The sequence below is a fragment of the Pholcus phalangioides genome, unplaced genomic scaffold (assembly GCF_987345545.1).
Source record: "Pholcus phalangioides strain wild (caught in Gottingen) unplaced genomic scaffold, Ppha-v1.0 ptg000016l_1, whole genome shotgun sequence".
Lineage (NCBI taxonomy): Eukaryota > Metazoa > Arthropoda > Arachnida > Araneae > Pholcidae > Pholcus > Pholcus phalangioides.
Genome location: NW_028301609.1, coordinates 8,201,521 through 8,222,455, shown reverse-complemented (window position 1 = coordinate 8,222,455; position 20,935 = coordinate 8,201,521). Strand labels below are relative to the sequence as shown.

At 40.9% G+C, this 20,935-nt stretch overlaps 1 protein-coding gene across 1 annotated transcript; it reads right to left on the bottom strand.

Moving 5' to 3' along the window:
• Window positions 1-1,500: 1,500 nt before the first annotated feature.
• Window positions 1,501-19,713, bottom strand: LOC149074993 (uncharacterized). Its single transcript, XM_089245968.1, has 3 exons — window positions 19,445-19,713; window positions 4,517-7,261; window positions 1,501-3,439 (listed from the first exon to the last, which is right to left on the bottom strand). Exons 2-3 carry the CDS (start codon window positions 7,221-7,223, stop codon window positions 2,862-2,864), a joined length of 3,285 nt encoding a protein of 1,094 aa, XP_089102094.1. The 5' UTR covers window positions 7,224-7,261; window positions 19,445-19,713; the 3' UTR covers window positions 1,501-2,861.
• Window positions 19,714-20,935: the final 1,222 nt, after the last annotated feature.

Sequence of the window (20,935 nt, the reverse complement as noted above, 5' to 3'; positions counted from 1 at the left end):
GCACATTTGTAAAATTTTTGAGAGCTCTTTATGAGCAAAATCATTCTTGCAGAAGTTAAAAAATTACAATATATTATTAATTTTATATGCAACAGTCATGGTCCCCACAAGGGGTGGGCTGACAAGGCTCCAGCCCCGGGGCAATTTTCACTTTTTTTTTTTTTGGTTTTTTTCACGCTATAAATTCATCATAAAGGGGCCCCCGTGAAAGTCTTGTTCGGGGGCCCGCAAAATATCCCAGCCTAGGGGCCCTATTCCAGGATGTGGGGGCCATGGCAACAGTGAACCTTCGACGAAGTGGGAATGGCTTTCTTTCACTTCAAAATGCGTGACGTTTGCAAAATTGATGCAGGGTGGTCTCTAATGCATGGCCTGCTGGAAAGATGTGGCCCTCTGAGCTTTTTTGTCGTTTTCCAGCCGACTATTTTTTTTTTGGAAATAGCTAAAAAGAAAACATTGAAAGCAGATGGAATAGAGAAAATTATAATTCCTTGAAGCCGCATCCTACCTACAACCATTAAAGCATCATCTGCAGGGCCTATCAACAGCCAATTTTCCCAATTGGGAACATGTTCGAAGTTGCGAGATTGTACAAACTGAAATTACCAAAACAAAAATTTCATTCATTCAAGCACAGTGAGATGATGAGAAGTCGCATCGAAAAAAGCATACATAAAATCACACAATTTACAGATGCTCAAAAACCCCCTTAAATGAATTTTTGAAAGAAAAATAATTTCGAAAGAAAGAGCCCAGAAATTATTTCGGAATAAACAAATATTAAATCACTCGGGTCCTTGTGTAGGCCAAACCCATTTAGACGCCAACGTACAATACATTAAGTGGTTGTTAATCTGTACATTCCATCTTAAAATTTTAAATACCATTGAACATTGAAAGACTGGACACACCCGCTTCACCTGTCTGAGAGATACCGAAGCCTTCCCGAAGGATAGGTGCATCCGGAAATCTATCAAATAACGGAAAATAGATGTGTCCAGGATCCTCAAAAACGGATGGGGTGTTGGGGGTGAACTATGCCCGGGCAGGTCGAAGCTAAGGAAACTCTGGTGGAGGATCGCAGCGGTTCTGACGTGTAAATCGATCCTCGAACCTAGGTATGGGGCGAAAGACTAATCGAAACATCTAGTAGCTACTACTACTACTAAACCACGCATGCACCTCGTCCATATTCCTCTGCGGAACCTCTAACGAATTGGTACAAGCGGGAATGTGTGTGTACGTGTAGTGAAACCTGACGTGAAGTTTGTTTTTGTGTAATGCTTGTTGTGTGTCGTGCTGCCATCTGCCGCCAGTTTTCTTAACTGTGAGTGAAGTGTAATGATTGAATAATTTATCGTTGTAGGCGTGCTGCTCCCATCTAGTAGCTGGTTCTCTCCGAAGTTTCCCCCAGGAAAGCTGGCGCTCGGAACACGCGGTCAGGTCTGTTAAAGCGAATGATTAGAGGTGTTGGGGGCTCCCCCATGAATTAACAAGAAATGAAAATAAAATCTTTATTTGCATTCATTATACATAAAAAGTTGGACACATTCATAAAAACACAAATATCACAGCATTTTCTCACTTTCCGTGTTGTTTTCAGGACAGAGAAATCTCGTGTCCGAATGGCATTGAATATCTTTCCCTGAAAATGTGTTTTAATAGCTCTACAGGAACGAGAATGCCCTTGGAAACGTTAATTGGAAAGAGACTATTTTGTTGTTTAGATAGAAATGTCTCTAGGGTTGCTGGTCTTGTCGTAAGTTCTCGGTGTTTTGTTCTGCATTAGTCGTATAAACAGATTTTAAAGGATGCCAAAAATGGCACCGATGACGCTAAACGAAAAAACACAGTTTCTGCTCAGTGATTTCTCGCAATACCTCCCAGATGAGTGGTCCTTAACCACTGGTTTACGGACCGATGCCGTTCCGCGAAACATTTCACCAAATTCTTGAAGCCACTAGCGATGCTGAGAAGTATGCTTCTGAAATTTCTGTCTATGTGGGTAAAAACTGCTCAACGTGTCAGTATCGAAGAGAACTTGAAGCAGTTCTTTATATTACGGAGCTGGAGCTACGCCACGTAAACAGTGTATGTTTCAACTGCAGAAAAAAAATTGAAATCTTGAACCTCAACTCGTTTCTCAGGATGCCGTAGACGAGACTATAACTGCACATAATCCCATCATCCTCAATTACCATCATTACATATTCGTCGACATATTTTGCTATTGGTGCCTTTGGCTTACTGGGCTTTTTTTTTTTAACTTCAGAGCAGTGATGTGGGAATGTAAGGCTTTCTTCAATGATTTCTCTGAAAGATCTGTGTGTGTCAGAAAGATAAACTATGTTGCCTTGGACATTGATGAATGAGTTAAAATTCTATTCGCGCGCTTTCCCGTTCCGATATTTTTGCTTAGTGGAGAAATGTGCATAAATGTTGCTCAATGTAGAGAAGCTTTATGCTGGAACTACTGCTGCCACCTGTCTAACAGAACTAAATTCATTGTTGGTTTAAACCGGTGCGCAGCATGAAAAAAAAAAAGTGGTAAGATCTTGTTCATTTTAATGCTGTGTAGTGGAGTTAACTTAATGTTTTTATGTGTTCCGCAACACGGCTTACAAAAAGTGATTTTGCGGCAAGCATAAAAGCATTGAACTTGAAGAACACTATCTTAAATAGCTTTAAAACGTAGTATCTAAAAAAACGTAATGGTTTCTGAAACCACTTTACTTATACAGGAAGAATGGAAGCACTCAATGCCACGTGACGTATTTCCATTCTCGTTCTTGGTGGAGGGCTATAGTGTGATCTCTGTTTTTCGTGGATTTTACGAAGTCCTGTCGTAGTCCTTAAAAGATCTACAAAACCGAAAATGAACGCTGGAAGCTTAGACATAGAAAAAACAAGACAAAAATGATTTGTACGAACGGCTTGGAATTGGTTGAATCGCTGCCGACTCGATCGACGTCCGTGCATTGAGACTGATAATGGTCGCGTTCGAGTCCCTGCGAATCCAAGGCCGAGATACAGAGGTGATAAATCTCCTTCGGATCGAGGTCTCCGACGATGTATTCCCTCCCGTAATAAGGAACGTCTTCCTTCTGAACGACGTCACCAGCTTGGTCTTTCACAACTGCCCTGAAGCCAGCGACGTCTTCCCTGGTGGCGACGTACCAGACCACCCTGACGCCGGAGTTGCCGACTCTCTCGCTGCCCCTGAGTTTCAGGTCCGGTTTCCTTTTATCTGTGGGTTCCGATTTGACACCTTTGCAAGACAACTCGTCGATGTCCAGTGTCAAAAGCGACATCCCGGAAAGGCGTTCCGGATCGTGGCAGGTAACATTCGCCCAATCAGTTTGGACGTCCTCTTCTTCGTCCTTGCTGTTGAGCCAAGTTTTGAGGAGCCTGACTTTGCAGTCACAGGAGAGGATATTACCTGTGAATTATATGTCATAATATATTCGTTAGAGAAAGGAGTAAACAATATTTTGTATATTTTTAAACATACGGGTTTTGTTTGATAATGGCAATATACACTACTGCAGAAACGCCATGTTGAAGAGTCAGACAATATCATTGAAATCACAGGTTAGTTACATATTTAAACTGCCTTAGAGAAAGTGGAGAATTGCCCTTCCCTGTTCACGTAATGGCGATAAGTACAAAGAGTGTTGCGCGAACCGTCTAACGCAATGTTTCTCAACCTGGGGCCGTATATTCTAAGGGGGACACGGGTAAAACTCAAATGGAAGGGGAGCAATTGCGAGTACCTGAAGAGATCACAGAGAGCTTTGAAAAAAAAAGTAAGGTGAAGAAATAAAGCTTTAAAGAGAAATATTGGTAGGAAGAGGTGCGACTATTTTTTCAGAATCCAGCAAAATTACTCATAAAACGATGTACATATAAAGGGGCTACAATTTCTAGCCCGGGACATGTCCAAAAAACACCACGTCCCGGGGACTGATAACTGTTCCCCCATAATAATAATGTCATAATACGATTTTTTTTACGATATGTAATTCGGTAGACTGGTACAGTATTACCAGTCCAGAAGGCCCGAAAGCTTAGAGCTAATGGGCACACAGAAAATTTTGGGGCACCAAATATACTTTGCTCGGGGGTTCACAGTGCTGTTCAGATGGCCCCGCCAGTGGCCTCTTGCCCATAGAAGAGCTACATAATGAGATCTGGTGCTATGAATTTCAAGCTCAAGTATCCAACTTTTGCAACAATATAAGATGTTATATTATATGTACAATATTTCAGCTAACGGGGCCTTCGAAAAATTTTAGAAACTATGCAATATCACTTTGTTCGAGGCCCGTGATGTTGAAATGGCCCAGCATAGAGCACCCACAAAAAAAACCTCTAGCCTGGAGGTACGAAATGGTGATTATGCATAATAATCGGTTATGTATATGATAACCGCATTGATCGAATTTACCGAAACATATATATATAGATATTTACCTTTTTTATAATATACTATTAATTATTTTTCCAAAGAACTTACCTTCAAATGAAACAGACAGGTTCTGGTTCATCATCGGCACCAGCTCGTCATAGAACGACACGAACCTGTTCCGACTCAGGTCGAGTTTCTTCAGTTGACTCATGGACGTTATCTCTCCGATATCCAGTGACCCGAGTCTGTTGTTCTTCAGGTACAACTCTTCCATGTTCTCGAGTACACCGAATGTCTTCTTCGGCAACTTTCTCAGCTGATTATTAGACAGGTCCAGATACCTCAGCTCTGTAATGTTGCTCAACACGTCGGATCTGATCTCGTTTATTATGTTATTCTGAAGCTCCAGAATCTCGACCCTTTTCATACCGTCGTCGAATGTACCCGTGATGACAGGTATGAAGTTATGGCTCAGGTCAATGTGCCTTATCTTATAGGGAATGTACGGAGATTTGGGAAAAGTGCGGTCGGAAATGAACGAGATGTGATTGTGGGATACATTCATTGTCTCCAACGACAGCAGGTCATTCAACAACCCGTGGGTCTTGTTTTCCAATTGCGTCAGTGTGTTGTGAGACACATCAAGATTCCTCAACGACACAAGCCCCTGGAAAGCTCCTGGAGGAATATGGCTCAAGTTGTTATAACTCATGTTGAGCATTATCAGCTGGAGCATCCCTTCGAAAGCGTTGACGCTGACGTTGCGGATGTTGTTGCGATCGAGTCTGAGTTCGAACACCACCGGCAAATTCCCGAACGCCTTCCTGTTCAATTCAGTGAGCTTATTCCCTTGAAGGTAAAGGTACTGTAGGGAGCTCATATCTTCGAGGGCTTGCCATGGGACCTCACTCATGTTATTGAACCCCAGCGATAACGTCCTCAAAGTGAGAAGACCGCGGAACGAACCCTTTTCGAGTTTCGTCAAGTTGTTGTTGTCGAGGTACAGATGCAGCAAGGAGTTCATGGCCGGGAAAATACCCGGGGGTAAACGGCTCAGGGAATTGTTCTGCAGGTGGAGTTCGTTCAGAGCTATCGGTATGACGAACATTCGCTTGATTCTGTTATTGTGGGCGTATATCGTTCTCACGGACACGAGGTTCGCGAATCCCCCCGAGGTGACCTCCGTTATGTTGTTGTCGCTGACGTCGACTTCGAGTAGAGTCGACAGCGTACCGAAACTTCCGTAGTCGATCTTCCTGATCCGGTTATGGTGCAGAATTATATTCCGCACGCTCCCGAATTTCTCGAATGCATTTCCTGTGACTTCCGTGATGTTGTTGTAACTCAAGTCCACGGTGTGCAGTTCGTACAGCTTTTTTTTCGAGAACGACTTCCGGTCGATCTTATTTATAAAATTGTGCGTCAAGTTAAGGACTTTTATGCCAGTTAAGTTCGTTATGAGGACCTTAGACAAGTCCGATATCTTGTTGTGGTTCAGTAAAAAGATATTGACGTCACTGTTTTCGAAAGCTCCATCTGGGTATTCGGATATGGAATTGTAAGACATATCGAACAAAGTCACGTTGGACATTTCCTGAAAGGCACCTTTACCTATGTACGTGATGTTATTGTGACTCAGATCGACAACTACCTGGTACATCCTCTGAAAACCCGAACTAGCTATCCTGGATATCTTATTGTAACTCAGGTCCAGTCTCTCCAGCCAGTTTAAGTCCTTGAACATTTCGTAGTCGACGTCCTCGATGCTGTTGAAGGCTAAATCTAGGGTCCGGATCCTCGTAGGAGTGATGAGAGCCCTCTTGGCTATAGTCTTAATCTTGTTTCCCCTGAGATAAATATCCCTCAGAAGCCTCAGACCGCGAAGCATGTAAGAGTCGACGTCCTTCAGGCTGTTGTTCGAAGCGTTTAGAACTCGCAGCTGAGCATTTCTGGCGAAGGCAGACCTTGGAATTTCGTTGAGGTGGTTGTCGGATATGTTCAGGAACCACAGGAAAGTTAGATCGTTGAAGTCAGTTTTCCCGAACTTGGCGAATTCGTTGTGCGACACGTCCAAGTACTTCAACCTCGTCTGACGGAACACGTTTTTCTCGAACTTCTCCAATTTGTTGTGCTGAAGATGCAACTTCTCGAGGTTTCTCAATATGTTGATGAATGCCCCGGGCACCAACTTATTGATCTTGTTGTGGTCCAGTCTGAGTTCCTTGACCAGAGGCAACCCGTTGAAAGCACTCGATGGAATGACGTCGATCTGATTGCGGGCGAGATTGAGGTATTTAAGTTTCGAGAGGATATTTATCGCCTTCGCGGGAATGACCCTTAGATTGTTCCCTTCCAGGCTGAGAGATTCCATAGTGTCCTCCAGTGTCTGGAAAATATCGTCTTCGATCACCTCGAAGCCATTGCGGGACATATCGAGGTCCACTATGGTTGTGTTATGCAGTATCGTACCTTTGAATCGTTTGATGTTGTTCTTCGTGATCGTCAAGGAATGGATCCGCGTGTCTTTGAGATACGCTAAACCTACCGATATCATGGCTATGTTAGCATCTTCGCAAAGGATCTTGAGACCTTGCGTTCCGCCACTGAGACACCTACAGGGGAAAATGTACCTCTGGTCCGAGGGACATCGAATTTCGGGTGGCTGCGTTGGTGCTGGAGTTGTTGTTGTCGGTCCCGGTGGTGGTTCGTCTTCTTCAGGTGGAGGTAGTAAATCTAACTGTGCGTGACAGACGAACACAAGGGAAGAGTACAGAATAACAGTGTATAGTTTTGGTGCCATTGCTATGGTTTTCATCAGGTACTTGAACTCACTTGAGGGAGGATTCGATGAACCTAGTGAATGAGAATTGAAAATTCCAGTTTAGTTTCAATGATGATGTGATCCGAAAGTCAGTCGACATTTGAAAGTTAAATAATTCGTGGAATAATATACGTAGTGGGATAAAATATTGACAGACGTGCTGAAAACATTAGGTTTTATATATATTGAAACCTTAAAAAAATATTCACAACAATGGCCTACAGTTGGCGCTTCACCTGATGACACAAGCAAGAATCAGTATTAGAATGTATCTAGTATTAGCAACCATTCATATACGTGTATAACTTAAGATAAGATTAGATTGGAAATGTATTTAGTGTCATCTATTCGTGATTTTTGTAACTATTTCATTCAATCTCCATGCCGTTTCCAACGTTTTTATCAGTTTCCATCCTTCCTTGTTAATCATTAAACAAATTATTAAACTTACAAATGTTAACTACATTTGGAATCATTCTGTATAAAAAGTCGATATATTTTGTATAATATTTGACAAAAAATATGTATAATTTACTTTTGCCCGCCTTTTTTTTAAAAGAGAGCTAACACTTGTCTTAACTGTTAGCAGATATATTCACTTCTCTCCAGGATGCCTTTATTTTTTTAACGAATAAAACACGGTTAAACACTTGGCAGATATTGGTGTTCCTTTAAATTGAATTGACAGGAGTTGACGTAATTAATCTACAAGCAATTTTTTGAAACGGTTTATGTTTCTTTCGAATTTTATATCATTACTTAATGTGTTATAAGATCTTGGTGATAAATATAAAAATTGCTTTTGAATAAGAAAGTCTTTTTTTTAGGCTTTATGATCTCTTATTGAATTCCATATTGTCTTGTTTGTATAGTAGTGGGTCGCAATGTGACCCATGTTTGATTTTTTTGTAGAAACAGTAAAATTCGATATAAACGAAGTTTATGTATATCTATTATAAGCAGCACTGTAATCAATATTTGACGCGTAAGAATATTGACTAGATATTGTATTGATGATTTTCCTTAGATTTATTTGTTATTAGTTCTAAATGTTCGCAGAATTTTACACAAGTCACTTAACATGCATTCCCATAACAATTTCATAATCCCTCTCGTTTTTACTCCTGTACAACCATTATCTTATAGGGATGCATGTTAAGTGACTTGTAAGTAAAGTTCTGCAGACACTTCGATCGGGGATTTGTAAATGTGATGAAAACAGCGATGTTTGAAAATGGAATGATCTCACGCATCTAAAGTGACAACGCCCACTACAGGCCAAGCAATCCCTTCAGAGCAACCAACCTTACTGCCAAATTCTGTAGTATTGAGGCGATAAAATGGTTTCGAATAGTTTTAATAGTTTTTTTCAAATTAAGACGAACCCAACTCAAATGGTCCTAGTAAATATCATATTAATTATCGACCCTAATTAATTAATCACTCAATTAGTTCAAGAAATTCTCTTTTAAAATACATTGACATCCAATAAACGCAAATCAATCGGAAAAAAAAATTTTAATAGTCAGTTTTGTCTCAGGTTCGAAGAGGTTACTCGCCATCAATGCCAAAAGCTACCAAACGGCACACAATTCTGTTATCAATCGGTTAATGCAGAGCTTGAAAATTTTAGTTGCAGTATAACAAGAGCATTTAGGACTTCAATTGTCGATTATTTTTTTCCTCAAATTTTAACTTTAACATAACATGCACCTTTTTCAAAAATCACCAAAATTTACCCATATTTTGAGCCATACATTTTGTCAAAAAATAATTTTAATACGAAATCCTCGTGTTAAAGTATAAAACACCATAGCGTTGAGAGAGACACAAAGTTTCAAGGCATTTTAATGAGTTGTGTTAAAAAAAAATGTGTTCCTTATCCAAAAAAACACACCTTAGTTTTGAGGAATAAAAATATTTTTAATGAAAAACATTAGCATGTATATGAAATGCCAGCCAGTAGTTTATATTAAAATAATTTAAAAATATTTTAGTACACATAATAGAACAAAACCTTGAACGCAATTAGATGCAAAAAAATTCATATAGTATTTATTCGCCACCCTGTGTCTACAAAGTCACTCGTTTAGTCATTCACGTGTTTGCAAACTATTTTGTCACTCAGCTCACGCTCTAACTCCCTCTTTTGCTCACTCACATGTTTGCACACTGTTTTGGTCACTCACAGGGCCGGATTAAGATTTTTGAAGGCCCTAAGCACTTAAATGATTTTGGTATCCTCCATACGTATATTTTACACAATGTTGAATCTATCAATAAAAAAAAAACATTGAATGAAATTTTGTATTACAGAAGTAATACAAAGAATTATGTTTCTTTGAATTATATGAATATTATTATTAACTTTGAATATTTATTATGTCCCCAGCAGAAGGGTGGTGGAAGAAGTAGGGTGGGGAGTAATCACCCCTCCCAATATCCGGATAATATGGTAAAACTTTGCCTGTCCCGTAAAATACGGGACACTCCTATAATCTTACACAATTAGCCACCCCTCATGATTCATCGCTGTGGATCCGTGACTGTCTAAGGTTGAATATGTAATCTGGATATTTCTGAGTACTCACTTTTATTTATCTAAAAGCTTTCTCCAGCTCAAAGTCTTTGATAACATCTTTAAAACTAATGCTACTTACCCACATTTGTGTCTATACTTAGAAGAGAGATGAGCCATCATATATTTTTACATACTTTAATCGAGGAAATGGACCCTTAATCAAAAAGGGGTTTTCCCACATTATTTGGTTCTTAACTCAACGCATCTTAAATTTTCCCTTTCAGTGTTTTGATTCTGGCTTTGAAATTACACACAATGTTAAATTTTATTGCTTTCTCCATCCCCAAATTCAGTTTGATCTCTCCCTATACTTTTCTTGATTAAAAATTCCTATGAAAAATTTGATAAAAGATTAATTTTTAAAATTATGCACAAGATAGAGACATTCATGTCAATTTTACCTTTTGTTTTGAATTGCAAAAATGCACGTTTTCGAACTTTTTTTTAGATAGACCTGGATTTACTACATAGGGTAGCCTCTATTAATTCGCCCTTCTATTTGTCAAAGAGGTATGGTTCTAATTTGAAAAATGCTAAAAAATGTGCTGTTCTTTCCCAACTTGTCTCCGATAAGGATCGGACTTAGGGAGGTGCGAAAGGTGCGGTCGCACCGGTCCGTAAAATTTCATGGGGCCGCAATTTTTTTCAACAGAAACCTTTTCCCTTCTCGGCAGATGCTTTGGAAATTCTTGATTAAAATTTAATTTTTTCCCCATTAAACTATTATTGATTGTGAAAGAAGATTTTTTCAGTTTAAAGCCCCAACAATATTGGTTTTAGCGTTATTAGGTACGGCAGTAGCTTATTTCTGAAAGTAAAACGAGTGTATGTTATGCAGGTGGTCGCATTCTTTATCCCTGAAAAAAGTCTGGCCTTTCTTTCCGCCGTTAAACAATAACAGGGCTAAAAAAAAAAACAAGCTTAGAGCATTAAAGGAAAAGGGGGGGACTAGAAAATATATCTAGCAATTTTTTTCCCCTTTGGTCTGGAGGTAACAATAGCGAGCACAAGGTGAATGTTTGTAGTTTCATTCGGCGATGCTTCCACTATTGATGGTCCATAGTGGACTTTAGTATGGATATTTCTAGATGACGATTGCCCCGGGTCCAGGCAACATCGACTGTCGTTCGGGGTGTTAAATGCATGCCTTCCTGGGAACCTCTGAACTGTCATGCCATGATCTTTCCCTATGGAGACTTGAGAACTTCTTCGAAATTTTAATTCATAAACACCACCCCCATCTCCGAATCATTCTATCATATATTGCGGAAGACGGATATACAATATATAAATTCTAAATTTTGATAATTTTTACTACTGAACTTCCGAAAAAGGGTAAGACGTTTCTCTGATTTTTGTTCTCAATCTAATTATTCACCAAGTACAGTTCCAACATTAGAGCTATTTTGTTTCATGAACAGAGCCGGATCTTGAATCCTGCGAACTACGCGGCCGTAAAAGGCGCCAATTGAAAGGGGTGATTTTTTTTTTTATGACCAAAACATTCGCTTGCACTTGAAAAATGTCCAGAACCGACCCTGTTTATGAATAGAGCCTTCATGAGTAGTGTTCTGTGCGTTTCTGGATTGGACCAAAAACAACTGTGAAACTCTCCAGAAATGCCACTTTCATGTATAAAAACATTTGAGAGCACAAATTTCTGAACATTTAGGATGTAGGCTACGTTGCTTACAGACCCGGTAGTTCATTGCCTACTATTAAATGAATTGCATCTGAGGTTTAGGCTGATTGCACAGCTAGTGTTGTTAATATTCGACACACAACCTATTCCAGAGCGACTTCTTGAATTTCGAATTTAAATATTCAAATATTGAGATTGTAATCTTGGATTTCGTTTGTGGCAAGAAACGGTTTTAAACAAGTAATAACATTGAAGAGCTCACACATATACAGTGAATCCCAGTTATAGCGTTTTCCAAAAACTCATGAAAAATGTTGTTGGCGGGAAAACGTTTTAAACGGGAAATTTCAATAAGTGTTAGTAAAAGTAAGGAGATCACGAAAATAAGTCGTACTAAGCGAGAAAACGTTTTAAGTGGGAACGTGTTAAGCGGAATATGCTGTAGTAATTTTAAATTATTCTACATTTTCAAATGTAGTTCTAACGTGTTTCAGAATGTTTTTCTTTATTTTTGTGAATTCCACATCCTGGAGCGGGCCCCTAGGTCGAGATCTTTAGCGGGACCCAAGCCAGACTTTTGATGCGGCCCTTCTGTAATGAATTTATTGCATGAAAAAAAATGGTTATTGTTTTTTCTCCCGGATCCCAGGTCTGGAGCCCTGTCAGCATTACCGTCTTAAAAGCATAGACCCACCCGGGCACGGTTCATCGGGCCTCTTGAGAAAAGGGGCCTCACAAAAATAAGATATAGTTCAAGTTTTCGAGGCGCTTACATGTAAATTTGCCTGGTAGTGCCTCAGAAAAATCACTTGGCCCGGGGGCCTCCATGGTGCTCTTAAGACGGTCCCGGCACCCGAACAAAGTGATATATCTGAGCTCCATCCTCTTCTGGCTTGAAATGCTCACCTAATAATGCTCCGAAAAAAAGTTCACCAAATCCTATTATTCTGAGGCCCCCGGGTGGACCCAGGCCCGTAAAAGGGCTGGGGCAAGCAGAGTACTGCCTCGAGAAAATGAGGGAGGGGGCTTACAAAAAATATACACTTATTTTGCATAATAAATCTTTTCAAGAGCCCTCAAGAAAGTCTGCCCGGGGCCTTGAGAAGGCACGCTACGTCCCTAGGTGAACCCCATAGGCTCCTTCCCTCAAGCAGGATCAGAACATGGTCGATTCTTCGTCAGCCGGACAAGATCGCATTTTGGCGCCCTTTTTAATGTTGAAGGAGGGTTAAAGGTTGAAATTGGTGCCCTCTCTGGTGCGGCGCACTGGGCTCACTTGCCCCCCCCCCCGAAGTGGTGGTCCTTCCCACAAGAGTAGGCAGGACTGCAACGAGATGCTTAGTCAGCCGGGGCAAGCGCGCATTTTGGTGCCCACTCCTTTAACCGAACTGCCTGCTCCCGAGGGCCGCAACTGGAAGGGAGCAGACACGGGACGATAATTAGCATTTTTTGTGTGTTTTCCCACATTATAAACTTACTCTGGGGGGGCATGAAAAATTTGGCCTGGAGGCGTACCAGAGATCCCAGCCTAGGAGCCATGCTGTAGGATATGGGATCCATGCTTTTTTATAAATTCATTACACGGTAACGAATTTCCTGCTAAAAAATCTGACACAGCGGTCCTGCTTCTGGAGGGGGGACGTTATGCGTTAAGAAAAGGGGTGACGAGAAGAAATTTGTTTTTTGTGGAACCTATTTTTGGTGCCCCTGCCCACATTGTTGTTTTTTTTTGTCGACAGAGCTTCTCACTTTTTCAACTCGAAATTCGCACTCCTCTTAGAGCAGTGCCCAAGTGCGGATCCAGATGGGGACGATCGTCCCTCCCAAGAGCCGAATAATATGGGTGAAATTTGTCAGTGACGTGAAATACGGATGATCTAATGCACCTACGCAGGAAGTCGTTTCTCCGGCACATCGCCCTGGATCCCCCTGCCTCCGCTCCATTCGGAGCTGAATATCTCTGCCTCCACTCATTTCGCAGTTTGACATGTCTGTCTCAGCTTCTTTCCTAGCTGAATATTTCTGCCTCTGCTCCATTCCAAGCTGAAGATATTCACCTCTGCTCCATTCCAAGCTGAAGATGTCTGCCTTTGCTCAGGAACGGACCCAGGGAGAGGGCGATAGGTAAGAACCGAATAATATTAGAAAAATTTTCCTGTTTCGTAAAATGCGGGACGATCCAACGAACTCACATAAGTCGCTTCGACACATCGACCTAGATCCGTACGTGGCGGTGCCACATGCAACCGCGCAGGTCGCACGGCCAAAGAACAGTCCCTGGTTAAGAGCATCGATTATAGTTTCTTTTCTAAATGTGTGGATAGATAATAAAAAGCTCTGGACAAATCCACAAAAATTCACATTCACGAATAAATACTTTTTGTACAAGAATAGGGGTCATGTGGTTGTGGGAAAAAAATACATGCCTGGTCAAAATTTTTACATTCCCCGGGCATTTCGGGCAATTGCCCTGATGATAACGGTGTCGTTTTTAGAAAGTATTGGTTGACATGCTTTTCTGTAAAAGTACGTGGTGGTTTTTAAAAGACCCACTTTGATAGTAACGGGCCAATGATCAGGGCCGCAAATAGATACTTTATCAGCCGGGGCAAGAATGAATTTTGGTGCCCACATGTAATATAGAAGCAGCAGTTAAAAGGTGCATTCGGTGCCCCCTTCAGTCCAGCGCCAGGGGCACAAAATCCGCCTACTCTTCTCCCTGTTGCGGCCCTGCCAATCATAGCCAAAGCAAAAATTAAAGTCAACTACTAAGACCACAGTGGGGGGAGGTTACCCAAAACACGAGGAAAATGGCCGATGGAGATGGGATAACATGATCTAGAGTTTGTTGTTGTTCTATCCTTTAGGTTACACCTCCCCCTCCTCCCTTAGGGCCGTCTTAAGTGCACCATAGGCCCGCACTGGCAGTGATTTTCCTGCCGCCCTCTCTCACCAAGATAGACACAACCAACACGCCTTCAAACTACTGAAAATTGTAACCAAATCTCATTATCACGAGGCTCCTTTCGTACTTGAGGGGCCCTCCGGACCGTGCCATGGTGGGGCCCATGCGTTAACATAGCACTGCCCCTTCCAAAATTACTGGCTTTCACTGAGGTCAAATATTTTTGCCCGAAAAATTATGAGACTCGAGAAATAGCCCACTTGTCCTGTGGGAAAATTGGTGCCTCCCACCAACATCTTCTCCCTAGGCTGGGATCTTTAACGGACCCCCCCCCCCTAAAGTGAATTTAAGGTGGTAAAAAACAAAAATATGGTAATGGTACCGTCCCTGGGAGCAGGACCGTAGCCAGAAATTTTGTTTGTAGGGGACCACTTTCATTTCGGAACCAAAGTGATAAAACAATAGTTTTGTGAATATTTCCCGTTTTTCGGTAATTTTCTCACATTTCGGGGGAACGCAGATTCCCAAGTCTGCCTCCTTCCGCTACGGCCCTGCCGGGGCCCAAGGTCAGTGCCGTCTTTACGCTTGGGCCCACCCGGGCACAACACAGGGGCAGTGAAATGAGGTCTGGTTGAAATTGTAAGAACCAAGAGTGAAACCGATAAGCTTATTGGTTGCATTTTTCAAGTTCTATAAAAGAACTTTGCTCTGGTCAATCTTTCATAGTGTAATGCGGGACTTAAATAAGAATTTTATGGGCGACTCCCTATTGCCAAGTATTATCTGCTGATTATGCCCCCTTCCCCTCTTCTCGCATGTGTAGTCTTAAAGCGGGCCCCCCCACCCGAGCACGGCCGGGAGGGGACGGTTCTCAACTGTAGAAATTGGCCTCATGAATATACGATCTGAAAGAAAAAAAATTCAAAATAAACATGCAAATTGATAGGCAGGTATTTTTTTTCTAGCCAGGTGTGGGGGGGGGGGGTCAGAAAAATCACTTCGTCACAGGGCTTATGCAGGGCCGCAACTAGGGCGGTGCTGGATCAGAGGGGGAACAAATTTCACCGTTTACTCTCGCCCTTCAGAGAATCAGTTTAATCTCGCCCCTCATTACAAGAGGGCGCCAAAATGTTTGCTTAACGCAGCTGACGAAACCTCTAGTTGTGGGCCCGGGTCTACGATGGTCTTAAGGTGGCCTTGATGTACCAATGAGTAGGGGCAGAAAAAAGAAAATCTCTGCTCGTGCGAAATCTATTTTTGGTGCCCCTGGTGAATTTTTCCTCAGTTGAACAGTTTTTTTTATTACCGTCCAACTCGGATTTGTCACCCTTTCCTAGAGAGGTGACCCATGTGGCTGCACGGGTTGCACGGCCACTGTGGGGGGGGGGGACTGAAAGGCGTCAGCCTACTTTCTTATGATTTGTTGTTTTTTTTCATACTATAAATTCTTTATCGAGGGACCAGTGAAAAATCTGGTCTCTAAGGCTCCACCAAAGATCCCAGCCTAGCGACGTTATGCCAGGCTGGGCATAACCTAACGTTACGCCGTCCACTAATAGCAGTTTTTTTGCCTTGTAGAATTGCCGCGAATTCACAATGGCACTAAAAATTTTAAGGGAATTAAAATTAATTTAATACTCTAGAATACTTTAAGACATTCATTTTTAAAAAATAATTGTTGGTGCTGCTATCTACTTTGAAAATCAGAAGTGCCTTATGTGATGATGACGAAGCGCTCAGGTATAAAAAACTAAATTCTTCACTCAGCTCTGATCCTTATGAATAAAGCTTATAAACTCACCTGAAAGATCAAACTTCCAGTTCAGTTATTTTTTCAAGATCCCAAGGAGACATCCAAAACAAGCAGACGACAGGTAAAATCGTAAAAAGGGAATTTCCACTTTATAGTAATGTGCTGCCATCTGATCTCAAATTTGAAAGTGACTCATGTGGTGATGATGAAGTTAAAAGTAAAAAACTATATTCTTTATTCCTATGAGTTCCTTATAAACAAAGCTCATAAACTGAACTGGGAGTTTAAACTAAAAGTTCGGTTATTTTATTCGAGCATAAGGAGACATCCAAAACAAAGTACCTCTTAATGAGCAGACGACAGACGGTTTGTTCGGTTCCCTACAAGCTAAGCTCACACACAGAACTGGAAGTTCGAACTTTCAGTTCAGTAATTTTCTCAGGACATAAGGAGACGCCCACAACAAGAAACCTGGAGAGAAGCAGACGAGACAGATTCAGAGGCTTGATTTATATACTGTTGCCATCTAATCTCGAAATTTCAGACAACTCATGAGACGCATGCGATGATAAGAAAGGTAGTGAGTAGTTCTTTGTTATTTTTTACCGTAAAATTTTTTTTGAGACGAAAATTTCGGTAACGAAATTCGTACATTTGCACAATAATCGATATTTTATGTAGAAAAAATAATTATTTCTTTCCATGAAAAAATTCGGACAATATATGGATGATCGAACAAATAAGTGGAAAATACGGATTATGTGGTCTTCAGATAGGGTTACCAGATTCAAAACTGAAAAAGGAGGACGCCTGATGTGAACCTTAGGCAGGGCCGTCTTAACCCATGCCCCCACGGGCAGTGCCCGAAGGGCCTCAAGAGAAGAGGTGTCTCAGGAAAAGGAGATGTAGTTGAATTTTTCAGGTAGGACCTCCGACTGTAGAAAAATCCCTTGCCTCGGTGGCCCATGATGCTATTACGACGATCCTACCTGCCAGCCCCACCCTTGTGGGGGGGTCATGGAATTCCAGTACTTGATTCCTTTACTCCTATTAATTTACATTAATTAAACAAAAACAGCAATAAAAAATTCGAAAAATGATCAAAGTTATCGAATTGCAACGTGTATTTGGTAAAGAGATGATGAAGCGCTTTAAAAGTATGGCAAAATTCATGTCTGTTCAATATCATTCGAGCCACGATGAAGTGTCAGCAGGTGGACCCACGAGCTAATTATTAATAATTTATGAATTTTGTAAAATTAATTTAAATGCCATTCACTCTCAATGGATCGTGTTTACGGTCCAAACTATCAACGCGTTCCTGAAATGATGAAAAAATTAGTGTAATAGAAATGCGTTCTTTTTGGAAAAAAATATTTCCTCTTCAAGATTTATGTTCGTTACTCGAAAATTTCGTAAGTCGGGGAATAGCTAGATAAATTTATTTTTTTTAGAGGGGCCGCAAAAAATGTTTTGCGTTCGGCCGCGAAATTTTCCTAAGCCCGAACCTGTCTCCGATTTTGGAATTTAAATATCTCAGGGAATAATGCAATTAAAAACATGTAATTTGTTTGTTGGGCTCAGAAGAGAACGAGCAACAACTGTCTGATTGGAAGTCGGAGGACGGGAGGGGGGGGGGGAAATCAAGTGAAAATTTACATTTTTTTATTTTGTGTACACTGTATTTTCACCCTCAAAACTCGTACAGGGTGATTTCTGGTCACATTTTGAGAATTTTTAAAATCAGAACCACTACGACGAACGGTTGATGAGATAAAGGCTGTAACAACACTCCAAGGAGAAACCATTAATGTTACAATGGTCATAATATTACCAATAGGCAGGCCCGTCATTTACGGGGGGGGGCCCCCCCCCGGCTTTTGAAAATTCACTAAAAATGGTTTTATTTATTTTTATATATACACACACACACACACATTGAGTACATCTGCTTTGCCTCCTCCCCCCCCCCCCGGAAAAAGTTGAAATAACGGCCCTGGGGTCTGGTGCCCCAGGCGCATCACAAAAGGGGCGCAAATTTAACCTCTCCTTCAGCATTGCGAGGGATGCCTACATGAGTAGTTATCATTCATCACTTCTATCGGCTTACCAAGCACCCAGTTGCGGCTTTGCCAATAGATATCTTACTTCTGATGAATCACCGTTATAGTTAGTATTGGATATTTTTTCTTTTAGATACATTCTCAAGTTTGTAATTTGCACCTGGTAGCATTTATTTTACTTCTATAGATCAAACTACACAGTTGATCCACTAATGGCGGCCCTGCCTGGCCCATGGTTCATCCTATTTAAAAAAAATTTTGTTCACTTTAAAATCAATTTTGACGCAATTCAATAAGAGAGGATCTAGAGATAGGATGAGCTGAAAGGCCCTGGACAGTGTCGTCTTACCGCATGGGCCCCATTTGGACACAACCAGAGGGGGCCTCAAGTGAAGAAAGGGCCTCGTGAAAATGAAATCTGGACAGTTAGAATATGAATTTGGTAGCATGTATTTCTATCCACGTGAGGGGAGTCCCAGAAATATCACTTTTCTCGGAGGCCTGTGATGCCTTCAAGACAGCTCTGACCCTGGATAAGACCGGGGGCCACCAGAATAAAATATTGTTCAAAGAGGAGCCCTGGGTAAATTTCTTTAAGAAACACTGCTGCACATCATATGGATGATGCAATGACCAAACACCCTAGATCATGTGGCCCTCAGAGTCATTTGATATGCCCGCTACCTCGAACCTAATTTTTAAAAATTTACAAAGCGACATATTCAAACTTCCCTTGAGTGACCCACGGGATAATTCCAGAGGCATCCAAATGGATCACTTAAGTGGCTCATGGTAAATTCCACATCACTCAAGTGGAACACGGCACATTGAAAAATCACTTAAGTGACCCGTTGCAGGTTTACTGATCACTCAAGTGACCCACGAAATATCTACAGATCACTCAAGTCACCCACGAAATGTCTACAGATCACTCAAGTCACCCACGAAATGTCTACAGATCACTCAAGTCACCCACGAAATGTCTACAGATCACTCAAGTGACGTGTGGCGCAGTTCCAGGAAGCTTAAGCGACCCGCGGTGCAGTTCCACATCACTTTACTTCCCCGAAGCACAAGTGGCCCCGCGACACATTTCCAACATGACTTGAGTGACCCGTGACACATTTCCGGATCACTTTAGTGACTCGCGTCCAGTTTTTGTTTGGCTCGCGGCGCATCAACAGATCATTTGAGAGGCCCGACACACATTCAAAGATAACTTAAGTGGCCCGCGATATCTTAAAGTTTCGCTATAGAAAATCATGACTTACTTGACTAGAAAGACCAGCGATAATCGCGACACATTTAAACATCCATTGTTTGCGCCAACACACGCGTCAGTTTTTCCTCTAATTCAATCTGCAACATCACACACAACATGAGAATTCACACACACATTCCTCAGGCATCACATAGTTACCAGTCACTAAAAAAATTAGTAAAAATAATTGGATTATTATGATATTTCAAGATACGTGTGTGTGTCTACGAGAAAGGATTTTGCCATCCCTTGACCTACTTTCCGTATTAAAAACAATACAAAAGAAAATAGCTGTTGCTGGCGTATTTTTTTGGCGGAACGGAGAAAGGAAAAGAGCTGGTTGCGAACTAGTTACGTATGTCGGGGAACCAGTTTTTTTGTTTGGCTCCTTGATTTCTTATTCAATGCTTAACACTGAGGGCAGTGACGTCTGCAAAACTCGCCACAGACCGGAATTTCAGCTATGGTACATTACGTGTTCCAGACGCTGACTGGTGACTAGTTTATGTGTAGGCCCTGGATAAAATATGCAAACGCATATAAGTGGCATATTTTATCCGCAATAGAATATTTTAGTTGATTAGAGCGCCTCGAGGACGAAAAAATTGCATATTTTAGCAATTTTTAATAGTTACTGCATTTAAATGCATAAATTCACCGCAATTTTAGAATGAGTGTACATTTTTTTGCCACTTTTTTCCTATTAATCGCATTGTACCAAAGTTTTTGCAAGACTATTTTTTAACTTTTTATTGTTCTTAAAATTTAATCAAATTTCTTTAATTTGCATATTTTAACAATTTTTATTAATTTTTAAATTATCGGCTCTTTTAAATGCATTTTTTTTTTCATTTTTGCTTATATACAGTCGAATACCGTTATAGCGAAAAATCTCGTTTTAACGAACACTTTTCTAATTTCCCAGATAAGTTTGCGTAGGAACAATGCAAAAACCTGGAATTCCTTTATAACGAAATTTCGTTATAACGAAGTGATTTCTCCGGCCTTTTGGAGTTCGTTATAACGGGATTCGACTGTATTTGTCTTTTTTAATCCAATATATAATTAAGATGGTTTTCGTTTTTTGCGCATATCTTAGGTTTCTTGTCGCACCTTGGCATTTTTAAATGCAGGTTTGTCTTTATTTTTAGTGCATATATTTCCGGTTTTTTAACTGTTCATCTCACCGTTTTTAGTGCATGTTTCAACGTTTTTTAGTGCTTATTTTGCCACTTTTTTTACCGTATACAGGCTCTATTTGTGTGTGTGTGTGTGTGTGTGTGTTTGTTAATACATTTCCAGAAAATCCTGTCTATATCTAAACATTTAATGTCCGAGCAATTTCATTGAGTGGTCTCATACCTGTTAAGATGGTGAAAAACAATGCTCTAATATAAATATCATTAAAAATACTATTTAACTATCGATTTATTTAAAGTTTTTTTACACATGATGGATTGTGTGTGTGCTATCCTATGCTGGTATAAAGTTTTATATATAT